The sequence below is a fragment of the Typopeltis vanoorti genome, chromosome 11 (genome assembly GCF_054136105.1).
Source record: "Typopeltis vanoorti isolate ZY-2024b chromosome 11, IOZ_Tvanoo_1.0, whole genome shotgun sequence".
Lineage (NCBI taxonomy): Eukaryota > Metazoa > Arthropoda > Arachnida > Uropygi > Thelyphonidae > Typopeltis > Typopeltis vanoorti.
The window spans coordinates 49,141,755-49,156,571 of NC_143559.1; the positions used below are offsets into that span (position 1 = coordinate 49,141,755).

A 14,817-nucleotide genomic window follows, 5' to 3' on the forward strand; every position below is an offset into this window, starting at 1 on the left:
ACACAAGCACATTCCTCATTTGTCCAATTGCAGTGTTTCTGTGCCCAAATTCTTCGGGCTCTTTTGTGATTTGCAGTAAGTGGAATGCAAACCATTGGTCTTAGAGCATATAAACCTATGTAATGAAGACGATTTCGAACATTTCCCGTCTCCAGAAAGCGATTCCAAAGTCACGAAATTACACTTTGAGATACACGACACACTTGAGCAACAACTTGCTGCATTATCCATCTTCTAATCGACCAATACCAATTGCTCTCCAAGCCATGGATTTGGGATATCATGTTGCTCTTCCATTTTTAACAAAATAATGGGTGGTAGGTGACAGAAGTTTACATTTGAACTGATAATTATGCACTGTCAAAGTGAGAACAACAAGCCACACTTTATACCCCCCCCCCCACATGCTTATACAGCTAGGACACTGTTAATATACAACATGTTGTGTGTTAAGAATATTTTAAAATAAGCGCCTTTAAGGGAGCCAATCTTCAACCTGCTTAACCAATCTATTATCCATTGCCATCCTCTGCAGCTTGTACACTGACCTATCATGAATTCATTTATCAGTTCACACTGAGAATTTGTAACATACCAAGGAAGAACATGGGATATTATAAACTCTCAGTGTGAATTCTGCTATGGTATATGCCAGTTAATAATAATAATTGGTATATGTGTGTGTTTTGTGAATGTGCATGGGAATTGGCCTTATCTTTGACTATGGCCATGCTAATTTAAGTCTTAGCCCTTGCAGAATCCCAAGAGAGTGGAAAGTGGGTAGGATAGTGCCACTACTTAAAAGTGTATCAAAAGCAGAGATTGAAAATTACAGACCTCCTTACAGTCTCAGGAGTGGTGGTTAAGGTTTTGGATAAGTTAAAGCCAGAATTTTAGAATGGGTGGTTAAGAATATGATACTTTATAAAGAGAAGCATGGCTTTGTTAAGGAGAGTTCTTGTTTTAGCAGTGTACTCTGTTTTGATAATAGAACAACAGTAAAGTCCGTTAAAGATGTTGTGTACTGATTAATATGGAAATATGATATTGTTGGAGTTCACAAAGGCATTTGAACAGGATACTGCATTATGATCTCCTAATAAAATACAGTGCAGCAAATGGCATCTGAGGATTAAGCAATGGTCAAATATTGCTTAATCGAAGAGTAAGCAATATTTGACCTACTGTAGCCCTTGGATCATTACTGTTTAATCTCTTTATTCACGATATTGGAGGCAATTATTATTACTACTCAGGACCTCTATTGAGTAGGCCCACAATAATTTAATGAGTGATATTCAGTTGTTTGCTGATAATGCTAAGTTTTGTAGGACAGTAGTAAATAAAAGAGATGTGGCAATCCTTTAGAATGACTTGATAAGTTGACATTGCAAGCAAAGGATAATGGTTCCCACACTTCTCTCTCTATATACCTTTTTTAAATAACTTTCAGTTTGAGTTTTATACTAATCAGTTTTATCCCATGTTTTTATCTTTCTTACTCTGTATACAATTTGCTACTGCTGTTCACACATATTTTTAACTACTGTAGCTCTTATGCATTACTTATTTATCTCTCTTTAAGTTCTTCCATCTGTGGTATTGTCTCAAGCTGGTTGCTAAGTTTTTATTCAAATCATCTGCTTTATAATTCCATATGAGTGTCTTTGTCCTCAAGACTAACTGTTGCTTGCCTAAGCTCCTTCCACCACCTCACATCCAAGGAGAGAAGCATGGAAATCTCATCAACTGGGGGGCAAGGACGTGTTTCAGTCACAATCAGATGCTTTGATGTTATAGTCAAATCTAAAATTCTTGATCTTGACATTCTCTCCCTTTCCATTACCTGTTGTCAATGTTAATTGTCACTTGGAATTCCAGAAATCGAGTTCCTTATTACCATATGTTGTTTTATATCTGCACCTTTGTATTACAGTAATTTAAATATTCCATAATGATAATCTATTTCATACTAAGCGAATCCATGCATGGAAGATATTCCATGCATGGATTAGCTTAGTAGGGAATGGAGAAGCATGGAAATCTCATCTTCTCCATTCTTTAGTCTGTCCCACTAAACATCCTGTCCTTTCCATCTATATCTCACACATGCTCCAAACCATGTGTCATGAGGAGAAGGTTCTTTGCATGGAGAGTGGAATACATTGTCTGGGTGTGTTGTGAATGTAAACACATCGAATCATTTTAAGGCAAGGTTGGATATGCATTGTGTGCAATAGTGTATACTTCCCACAATGACTGCATGGAGGTCAGATGTTAATAATAATAATAATAACTTCCTACTGAACTGTAGAAATATGAAGACATAGCAGCCATCAATTTTCTGCTTGAACTTTTTAACTAAATACTGTATACTGGTGAAATTCCAAATGACTGGAAGACAGGCATCATAATCCCTATTTTCAAAAAGGGATATAAACAAAGGTGTGAAAATTATAGATCCATTAACATTGCTAAGTCTTAGCTAAAAAACGAGGGAGGGCACCTACTCTATGACTCTGTCTCCACCACTCAATCTACCAACGCCATCTACTGCCCACCACCACTAGTATTTCTACAGACAATCACAAACATCCATGCCAACATCGGGATTTGAACCCACCGCTGTTTGTCTGGAGAGCGGATGACCACTAACCACTCAGCCAAAGTCTGGCTGGTTGGAAAAAACAATACAAATTTTAAAGGAAGAGTGCAAAAGTTTTTGAATTAAAATTAGTCTAAGCAAAACTAAAACAATGAAAATAGGAACAGGTGAGGAAAAAAATTCCATAAACTTAGAAAATCATATACTTGAACAAATAAAGCAATTTATGTATCTTGGCAGTCTCATTACTCACAGCCTTGACAGCACAGAAACACTAAAATACAGACTTAACAAACGATGGTCTAATATGAATGTGGAAAAAATAACAGCATTTCAAAGCCTCAAACTGAAACTCTATAGAACCATTATTATACCTATAGTAATGTCTGGAGCTGAGACATGAAGACTCAGTCAGAAAGAAATACAGAAAATCAGAGCATTCGAAATGAAATGCTTAAGAAAAATAAATAAGACTCACTGGTCAGAACAAAAAACAAATCAAGTAAAACACAAATTACACTGTAGAGAAAATATTATAGCTATAATTCTTAAACAGCAATGAAGATGGTTTGGATACCTCCAGAGATGTCCTTTCAAAGATTATTTTATTGGAATCATTGCAGGAAGATAACCAAAAAGAACTTGGGTACAGTCTTTGAAGGAAAGGTCACAATTATTGATCTTTAGAGAGATGACAGAGATAAAGCTAAATGGCAAAGATTTGTTCAGATGGGACTCAACCCATCATCTGACAGATGAGAAAGAAGTATATTTAGTTGCATTAAACTGATATCTCCATTCATTTGCCCATCTATCCAACTTATTCAGATCCACATGCAGGGCTCCACATTCACTATTGCTAATTACCTTCCAAGCTTCACTTCATTTGCAAACAACTGAATATCTCTCTTCAATCTAGTGACATTATCATTGACATAAAAAATTAAACAGTAACGGTCTGGGTACTAAACTCAGTGGAACCACATGTGACCTTCCTTTTCTTTCTGATAAGATATTTATCAGATGGGCAATTTCCAATCCAGTTTATTAACCAAATATCTAATTCCATGTGTTGCAACTTAAATATCAATTTATTATGTCAAGCCCTGTCAAATAACCTTCGCAAATACAAAAAAAAAAGAAAAAGAATGGCAATATTATATATATTCCATTGCAGAAAGGAGGCTCAGAGTATGATAGATACTGTGCAAATGCTGAATAGTTTTTGACACAATGTTTAGGGCCTCCCTTGATGAGTTTAAGGACTGCTCTAAGACTGGCAAATTACTAACCGATCAGCATATCAGGAGTAGTTGTCCAAATATTGGAGAAGTTGGTCAAGAGCAACATACAGGAATGGATAGATGGAAATGGGATTGGGGGATAGCATGGTTTTGTGAAGGGTAGATCTTGGCTGAGTTGGACAATTCCATGTGATATCCTTTGCAAAGGATAACATATGGAATTCTAAACAGTACCCTGCAGCACATGGGGATGAATATAGGATTTGTGAGATGGATAGGAGGGTGGTTGATGGAGAGTAGTTTATTCAGGAGTAGAGTCCAAAAGAAGGCCTGTGACTAGTTGCATTCTGCAGGGTTTATCGGCAAATAACTGTTCAGTTATTTGCCGATGATACAAAGTTGGGTAGAGCATACACATGATGTCAAAATTTTATAGGATGATTTGGATAGATTGGCACACTGGGCAAAGGAGAATGGATGTCAGATTAATGTGGCAAAGTGTAAGGTTATGCATTTTGGGGTGAAAAGATTATCAGCAATATGCCAAATTGGTGGGAACTGTACTGCAGGAAATTGATGAAGCTAGAGACTTGGAAGTGTTAGTGGATTGGGAGTTAAAGTTTAGAGGGTACATAGCAAACGTGACTAATGCAGCTCATCAGATCACTTGGTTACTGAAGAATACTTTGATGAGCAGAAAATAGCAGGTTATTGTGCCTATCGAGCCTTGATAAGACTTCATCTTGACTACTGTATGCAGATCTGGGCACCAGGGTTTGTTGATGATGGGGAGGAGGTAGAGAGATCCAGAGGCGAGTGAAAAAGAACGAACCTTACGAGAACAGGTTAAAGATTTGTGGGTTACAGAGACTAGTTGATAGACGGAAAAGCCGTGATATGATTGAGACATTCAAATTACTGAGGGGTTTTTATAAGATTAATTCAGAGGAAATTTTTCAGAACAGGTGTGGTGGTTGGAGAACGAGGGGGCCATTCATGGAAACTAAGCAAGAGTGTAGTTAGCAAGCATGTTAGAACTAGGTTTTTTACTTAGAGAGTGGTGAATGAGTGGAATAAGCTGCTAGAGTCTGTTGTGGGTGCCATGACTGAATGAGTTCAAAGCAAAGTATGATAGATACTGTGCAAATGCTGAATAGTTTTTGACACAATGTTTAGGGCCTCCCTTGATGAGTTTAAGGACTGCTTGGAGTTGCTGGTAATAATAATATTAATAATATGCCTTTTCCCACTAGTCACTTCATGATAAAAGGCAGGCAAATTACTGAATCAGAGCCCCTGTCCATGCTGACCTACAGAGATAATATTGTCCTCATCTTTCCAATTCGAAATACAATCTCTCACTAATTTCTTCAAAATCTTCACAACCACAGAAGAAATACAAGCTGCTCTATAGTTTGATGCCTCTGTTCTACCACCATCTTTATTCAATGGCACTTTCCCATTAGTTAGACTTTAATTGAACATCCAGGTCAATGGAGCTGTCGTTTCCTCAGCACATTATCTTAAAATATGGCAAAATACCATCCAGTGCCACTGTCTTATTGACTTCTTAGTATTTGAAATACACTCTCCACATACGCTTCTCCATCAACACTCCATATCCATTCAGGAATAAAATCTGCTTTTCCTGTAATACTCCAATGAAATTATCATTATCCAGTTCCACTATGCCATTTTCCACTATATGCCCACCTGGTTGCCGACTAGTTAGCATATCTGCTCTCCAGCCAAAAGGCTGCAGGTTCGAATCTTGCCATGGGCATGGATGTTTATGATTGTCTATGAAAGTACTAGTGGTGGTGGTGGTGGGCAGTAGTTGGCGCTGGTGTAGATGATGTTTGCTGTAGTTGGTGGATTATGAGTGGAGAAGGCAGAGAGTTATGGAGTGAGTGCCCTCCCTTGATGAGTGTTTGGACTCCTTCGGAGTGTTACATAATAATGAAAAATAAAATAAGATTTGCATTGGTCACTCTACCCACATTTCTAATTCAACAGGTCATTTGTCCAAGCTAATTTCTTCCGAATGGGCACATAATGAAAATTGTTAGGATTTTCTGGATTACAGTGCTAGTTTCTTCTCATTTTGTTTTTTCCTTCTTCACTACACTGGTTACTTTCCTGGTTTGAGTCATATTCTTCAGAAACTGCCTCTCTCTCCACCTCTCTCTCTCTCTCTCTCTTTTCAATTGCATTATCTTTTGATTTCTTGAGGAATGCAGATTGCTATTGCTGCAGATAAATATTTCTTCACCAGATCCTATGCATTGCTGATATCTCTCCTTTCAATTCTTTGAAATGTGGAACTGCTCCTAGCTGATTTCTTTTCTTTATGGTACTACCATCTAGTTTAAATGATAGTTATGCAACTGTTTTAAAAGATTACAATAAATGCAATTTTTAGCTGTTGGAAATAATTAACACAATTCTGGTAATTAACATAATTAACACAATATTATATTTGCATTTTTGCTTACTGATGATGATTATAGATATTATAGAAGTATTTTTTCTGCTTATGATTTTTTTGTTTTCATATGTCATTAATATTCTTATCTGTTTTCTTTCTTTTTAGTTACAAGGCCAAATAGATGATTGTGAATGCAGTGTAAATACTGCCGATTACTTCAATAATAATAAAATATATCCAGTTCTTGTCAAACTTCTAGCTAAGGATTATTTCAAATATTTTAAAGTAAGTTGTTCAATATGGCATAGTATGACTGAGTCTAAAAAAAGAATTAGATGATAGATTTATGGAAAGCAATATATATTTATATCATATTTGATATAAATATATGTTATATATTTATATCAAATATGATATAAATATATCATGTTTGATATATTTATATCATTTGATAAACCTGTAGCCTATATATAAATATATAGGCTACAAGTTTGAATCCTGCCTTGGGTGTCGATGGAAAGTGAATTTTATTGCCTGGTGAGAAAGCACTTCACGTATTGGAGGCCTGAAGTGATATACGAATTCGAGATATATGAATTGGCCCATAATTTATAGCCACACCCTTATCACCCTTTATGCAGTGGAACAATTTTACCTTCTTTCCACTCCCTTGGAACCTGTGCTGTTGTAAGGCTCTTATTAAACCCACACATGGCAATGCTACTACCAATTTCCTGGAACATTCTGTTTAGATGCGCGGTGATATGTCATCAAATTTATCGTCTTATTGATGTCAATGTTATTTATTTCCTCAAACTTTTTGCTCACTCACAATTAAGCCATCCTCTCCTATGTCCTTTACATTAAATTCCTCATGATTCTACCTTTATAAATTGATCACTGAATACCTCAACAATGTCTTCTGTAGCAGTTACCATTCTACTAGTTTCATCCATTAACATCATCTTACTATAATTATTCTTCCTTCTACTTACTACCTATCTAAATAATTCTCTAGAGTTTTTCTTTGCCTGATTTGCCAATTTCTGCTCATATTGCACTATTGTTTTTCTTACATTGAGTCACTCTCCTTTGTTCTTTATACTCTTCATGATTGATTATTACCATTATTCATCTTGGGCTGCTTACAAAGTACCTTCTTCCAGATTTCATGGTTAAGCCCTTCATTCACCTATTTTACACCTATGTTATTCATCCTTTTGGCCTTCAGAATTCACACATTGATGCTGTTATGTATTTCTTTGTCAGTCCCCAAGCAGCATTTATTTCCTTACAGCTCAATTCCTCATTGCATGCTATAGCTCCAAGCTGTCTCCTAAGCTTGTCATAATCACCACCAGCCTTGTAATTCCAAAGATATCTTCTCCTCACAGAAGTCTTCATATGGCTAATCACAATCCAGGTGATCACTTCATAATCACTCTCACACCAACTTGAGGGAAGTGCAAAGCTCCACTCACAGTCACATTCTCTGATGAAATAATCAGATCCTAAATTCTCATAGTTGTCTCTTGTGAACTCGAGAAATTAATTTTCCTTATTTCCAAATGCTATCTCTTCATTCCACTCTAATTGGCATCACTAAAATTACCCATAATAATCGCCCTTCCCCTGTTCCTTGACAAGTTGCTTGTACATTTCTTAATTACCTCCCTCCACATTCCCTAGATCAGTGTTTCTCAAACTTAAGATATCTGCATACCCCTTCTTAAATTTTCATTATTACCAAGTATATCCCCTTATCAAAATAATAATAATAAATAAATAAATAAAGTATATTTCATTGTAAACATCTATTTTATTTGAATTTAAATGTTCATGTAAACAAAAAATATGATTTATTTTTAATAGAACAAAATTTGGAATAGGTTCCTCTTCATTTCCCGTCCATGAAAATCCGCATTTCAAGTAATTCATATCATACTTAAGAAGATTTTTCTTCTTCTTCCTAGTTGGTTCTCTAGAGATGTCAGACTACACACCCTTATCAATTTCATTTGATCCAGATACAATATTAACGTTTTCTTGTGGCTTATAGCTACTTGTATTTGCTATATTGCTCTCTTTTGTGCGTTTTATAAATCCAGTCTTTAACCAGTGATTCATACTTAAGAATTTGAAAGCTAAAAAAATTACCTTATTTTTTTAGCTTTCAAAAAATTCTAAAAAAATTACCTCGAATATAACTCGCACTTTTTTCCCAAAAAATAAAGCTAAAAAATCGTGGTGCAAGATATATGCAGGGATTTTCAGAAAAAAACTGAAAATGGTGTGACTTACCAAGAAGCTCCTATTCGCTATCGCTACTTTTAGTAACAAGAATAGTTTCCATGTGTGCATCGTCAAAGTCATCTACCCATATAGCTTCATCTTCTTTCCCATTATTTCAAGCAAAAATTACCAATAATTTACAAGACTTGAGATACGTAATGAACAATCCTTCACAAATGAGAAGTAAAAGCAGAGCGTGAAACAGACAGTAATGGTAGACCAGTAGAGATAGAACAGCTAATGAAGAAGTGCATATGATTGGTGTGGTATTAACAAAAGAATCGCATGAACCAAAGACAAAGGCAAGCCAACAGTTGAGTTAAAATGCTAATTCTTTTCAACCGAATTCCGTAATATCTGAAATACATTCACTATATATTTCTTAGTTTTAACATGTTCACAACGGGGGTGGTGTCAAGCAAAACCTTATGTTGCACTGGCAACATATGATTTTGCTTAAGTATATACTGCAGTTTCTGTTGGAGGGGAGATGTGATTCATTAGTTAGTTTTTATCCTAGTTGTTTCTAATTGCACTATTTGTTGAGAAATATATTACACAGACTTCAAATGTCTCTGTACCTTATTCATTGATACAATAAAACTACTTGTTTTTCTTGCTGTCTTCAGTATAGTGACGCTGTTGGGGAAGGGCGTGTTGTTTACTGCATGGAGCGAGTTACTATCGCCAGGACATGAATGTCGTGGTGATAGTAACTCACAATTTGAGTAGGAGAATTTACACATAATGTATAATTTATTGAGAAATATATACGTTTAAAATAATTTTTTTTTTCTTAATAATGATTCCATGCATTAATGATGCATAGCCAAAAATTGCCACGTACCCCTGAAGACCTTTTGCATATCTCCAGGGGTATGCATACCACACTTTGAGAAACACTGCCCTAGATTATAGCAACATTCAACTAAATATCTCCTTCTGTCAACTTCCACTTCACACCATCCTGAATCGAAATCTTTGCATCTCGCATCTAATTTGTGCAAACCTAATTCGCTTGTTATCACCAACTGCACCCCTCCTTCCTTCCTTGTCCTTTCTCTCCTCATGGAAAACATCATACCCTTTCATTTCTATTTCCATCTTGATAGCATCCTTATCCAACCATTTTTTACATGTTCCAACAATTTTTAGGTGAGTAAACTCAATGAATGAAACCATTTCATCTTCCTTATCTCTGATGTCCCTGGCATTTGTAAATAAGCACAGCAATTCATTTGTAGTTCAATAACCAGTCCTGCCCATGTTACTAGTAGGTTGTGATTTCCCCACACCTATCCATACACGATTGCTTCTAATGCCATTTAACCTATATATCTCTTCTCACTCAACAGCATCCTGTACATCCCAGGATCAGCTCATTCCCATACTGATCATCTCCATGCCCCCACACACATTCTCTCCTGCTTCCAACATCCTTGCTCCTTATACCATGTCTCCCTTTTCATCTGATCCCCCCCCCCTCATTTCCCTGGCCATCTCGCATTCTTATTCTATCATTATCACTCTCAGTACTACTGTTCTCATTTACAGTCACTTCATCCTCATCAGTTCCCCCCCCCCTCTCCTGATCTTTTGTTTCACCTCTCATTCAAATGTGACCCTTCACTTTTTGTACATTTCAATCTTTCTTTCAAATGCATCCCACACATTCACAAACCCTACTCCCTTCTCCTCACAGCTCTGGCAGCATGCCATTCGTGATCCCTGCTCTTTGTCTGAACTCACCATTATCTTACCTAAGCAACACACTGACCACCTTTCCAACCATACCGTTATCTTTTGCTCTTCTCAACAACCACCTGATATCTTCTTTCATGCTCTTTATGTCCAGCCAAGGCTTTTGTTCAAACAACCAGCTCACTTGCTCATCTGCTTTTCTTATCTAACCCATCAATTATCCTGCTGATTCTCTCTCCTGGAAAACACATCTTATGGAATCTTTCATTTACCACACCTCTAATAATGGAATCTCCCTACATCGCTATTTTTGAGTCATTCGTTGCCTCTTCTTCTCTGCTTTCCTTCATTCTAACCTTTTGTACTCGTCCATTCTTAACCACCAAATTTCTTATCTCACTATGCATATTTTTCACTTCATTTCTCGTTCTGATCAGTTTTGCATGCTGTAAATCTATCAGTTTACCGCAATATGTTAGTCTACCATTGTTTCTTTCATTTCCTCATTTTGACTTTCTTTTGCTTTCCTGGTGTCACTTCCTTTCATTGCTTCTGTTCCATGATTTATACAATCATTTGCTTCTGAAATTGCTTCGTTTCCATAATTCATACAATAATTTGCTCCTGCAGTTACACATTCTTTCATTCCATCTGCCAGTTTCACATTTACCAATAAATCGTAGTCCAACAAAATATCACATTTTCAACATATCCATACCCACTCATCTTCTGTTCAGTCTCTCCACAAACACTCTCCAAATTCCGGCATGTATACATGGTGGAATTTGAAGAGTGTACCATTCTCAAAAAATCCACGCTGTTAATTACATTTGCTTTTCACACTGTGCGATGTGCTTATCTCTTTCATATCACCATTTTGTCATAGTTCACTGCAAGCTTCAAAAATATTAAAAATAAAAGTCTGTTTCAAACACACAAATCTCCACAATCACTCAGTTATGTTAAGTATGATGCTGTTAGTTACAAGACAGCATTATATCCACTCCAATTTGAAAAAAAATCAAAAGAACCACACCAAAATGCAAATCTAAATTGCAAAATCTAAATCTTTTTCAGTAGCAGCTATTGATGGCTTTTCACTAAGGGGCACTCTAGCACTCTCATGTTCAACTTCCAAGTAATCTTTTGAGCTATTTTGCCAACTTTTCCAAAATTCCCTCTGATCTCTAGCCTTATCAATTTCCTGCAATTCAGTACCATCAGCATGACACAAAGTATGTAATGTTTTGATAACTTTACATTTTGCAACATTAAATTGATAACCGTTGTCTTTCTCTCACATTGTTAATTTATTTAAATAATCCTGCAGAATATTTAAATAATCCTACATCACCTCTATCAACTATTGCCCCTTCAAAGTTTTGTATAGCAATAATATAGGGAATAAGTCATTCCCTATACCGTTAATATACCAATTAAAGAGTATTGGTTCTAGTACAGAGCCCTGAGGTACTGTACTAGAACCACTAGTCACCCTCATTCGCCTTAATTTCAGTTCATTATATAGACACAGACAGTATCATATCCACTCCCATTTGCGCCAACTTATGTAATAAGTTTCCATACAGTAATCTGTTAAATGCCTTTGTCATAACAAAATTCCAACAGTGTCATGTTGTAACTGTTTCCTTTATCTGATTCCACTGGCACTTTATTATAAAATGTGAATAAATTACTAAGACAGTACCTACCTTTTTCAAAGCCATGCAACTCATCATATTCCTCTCCATGTATTCCTTAATTTTACCTTTAACCAACTTGTCCAATACATTAACCACCATGCCTAAGATACTAATTTGCCTGTAATTTGCTACTTCTGTTTTGGAGCCACCTTTATGCAATGCAACGTAACCTTTTTCTACTCCCTAGGAACCCTGCTAGAGCTGAGACTTAAATTAAAAAACATCAGAAGCAATGTTAGTTCTCTTATATGTTCTTGAAGCACGCAGACTGACATGCCATGTTCCCAACTTCCCACTGCTTTATTTATTTGATAATTTTCAATGTTCTGAGCACCTCAGGTTCATCTATCTTAGTGAAGAAACTGTTTCTGTAGTCCTTCCATTTGCATGCTAACTCTTGTAAAATAGAATATATTAGATAGTCCTCCTAACTCCTGTCTCATAATTGTACTGCATCTGAAAACATAACCAAAGTGTGACTTAAATACTGTATAACCTTTATGCCACAAACTAGCAATCTTTATCTGTTTATCTAGTGAAAAATAAGCAGTGTTAGTTCTGTTCTTTGACATACATAGGCATGTGTAAATACTTCTCATCAAGGATTAGTTATTTCCTGTTCTGTCTTCACTGATGTACCCCCCCTTCTTTTTCTTAGGTCTCTATATAACCACTTCTTTCAGTAGCCAATATCTTTTAATCCTATATAAATGCTCTTTCCATATATTTCCATATTCCTTGAGCATTTCATTTAAACTGTAAATACTTAGCTCTCATCCTATGTTTTCACTTTTTATATGATTTAATTTTGTTTATCTGTTAGATATTCTTAAAAATTTCATTTCTAGTGCCTGTATTTTACAGTGCTCTCTCTCTCTCTCTCTCCCTTTCTTTTAACACTCCGTATTCTGAACGATCTGTATATCATAGAATGGCCATTACTTATTAAAATTTAAATTGGGTTTCTCATCTTTTTTTTTTTTTCTTTTTTTAATTCAGTGGTCTTTAGTTGGTCTGCAGATTTTCTGAAATTTATTATTTTCATCTATATCTTTGTCTTTTATATATGTTATCATGCAGTGTAAATAATTAAAATGTGTCACCTCTTCTGTTATTTTATCTTCAATGACTAGTTTTGATCTTATATGACATATCTGCCTTTAACCACCCAATGACTATCCATCCATCCATCCATCAGTGGCTCTAACAGGCACTTAAGTGCCCATTGGCCTTCTAAGTATCCTTGGATTTCCTAACCATAATACAAGGATAAGGCGGTTACCCCTATGCCTCTAAGTATTCTTGTCTGTAAATTGCGTGTGTCTACTGACCAGTTTGTCTGTTCTGAGGGATGAAAAACTAGAGTTTCTGGGAGAAAAAATCCTCTACCTCTGTGTGAGACCGGCTAACTCACCTTTAGTCGAAAGAGACCAGATAACCAGATTCCTCACATCACTGATGGAAATCAAACCCAGGTCTTTCTGACCAAAGGGCTTCATCTATACTTACTGAGCTATGGAGGCTCTACCCAATAACCCAAATGATTACACAGATAAAATATATCAAAAATATAAGCTTCTTATCCATATTATTTCTATAGCATCCAAACGTTATGTCAACTTCAATGGATGCTTTGCCATATAACGATTGATGTGTGTAACGTTAAGCCACTTCGGTGTTGAAATGTGTTCATATTTGTTTTCTGTTGTGAAATCTTTATATTGTATTGTTGTCTCATTTAATTCACACTGATATTTGAAGGTCATCTTTATTTATCTTGCAATGTAATCTGATTATCTGCATACAGCAATGTATTGAAAACAGTTCTTCTTGCTAACTGGATACCTTGTTTTACAATTTTCCTTAATTTTATAATTTCAATATATGCTGAGTGGTTACTTTATTAGGAACAGCATTTAATAATGAGTTTGTTCTCCCTTTTACCTTAAGAATAGTCTGTATTTTCTGTGACATTGATTCGACTAAGTGTTTAAAACATTCCTCTGGGATGTTTGTTCATGCTGTCACAAAGCTATTGCCCAATTGTGCATGGTAGCACATTGCTGCTGCAAACTGCTCATCCCAGAGATCTTGTGTATTGGGTTGAGGTCTGGGGGATTGAACTGGCTACTGAAATAAAGGAACCTCGCTGTCACATTTGTCAAACCAATTCAACATGCTATGTGCTTTGTGATATGGTGCATTGTCTTACTGGAAGTATCAATTTGACAATGAGTAAATTGCAGCCATGAATGGCTGAACATCATCAGTGATGATGTTAAGATAGGCTTTGGCATTCAGGTTGTATCAGGGGACCTAGTGTGTACCAAGAAAAGATTCCTGATATCATTATAATTATACCCCTGCTGCCCAAGTTGTTGCTACTTGGCAGTAAGGAATCATGGTCTCATGTTTTTGTCACCATATTCCAATTTTGCTATCAACATGGTGCAGTACAAACCAGGACTCATCAGACTAAGTGACATTTTTCCAGTCATCAACTGTCCAGTGTTGATGATCAGGTGCTCACTGAAGCTGCATCTTCCTGTTCTTATCTGACAGCATTGGGACCTGGTATGGTCGTCTTCTCCTGTACCCTCTCTGTGACAGTGTGCGATGAACTGTGCACTCCAACAGTGGTGGTGATGATATTCTGGCATCACCACCACCACTGTTGTACTGAGCTGTGATTTGACTGGTTGTGGTCCTCCTCCTGTCACATTTCTTAATCCATGCCATTCTTCTCTGACCTCATGCAAAAATGAGCTGTCTCTGCCCACAGGAACTGCCATTGGCTTTACGTTGTTTGGTTATTAGACCACTCTGGTGCATACTAAACACTGT

At 36.3% G+C, this 14,817-nt stretch overlaps 1 protein-coding gene across 1 annotated transcript in view; it reads left to right on the forward strand.

The window, feature by feature from the left end:
* LOC150101563 (ERO1-like protein alpha) overlaps positions 1–14,817 on the forward strand; it is a 223,326-nt gene that overhangs the window by 6,440 nt on the left and 202,069 nt on the right. The window contains exon 2 of the mRNA XM_090401050.1: positions 6,443–6,562. Coding sequence (XP_090257176.1) covers positions 6,443–6,562 — 120 coding nt within the window. The remainder of the gene's footprint in view (positions 1–6,442; positions 6,563–14,817) is intronic.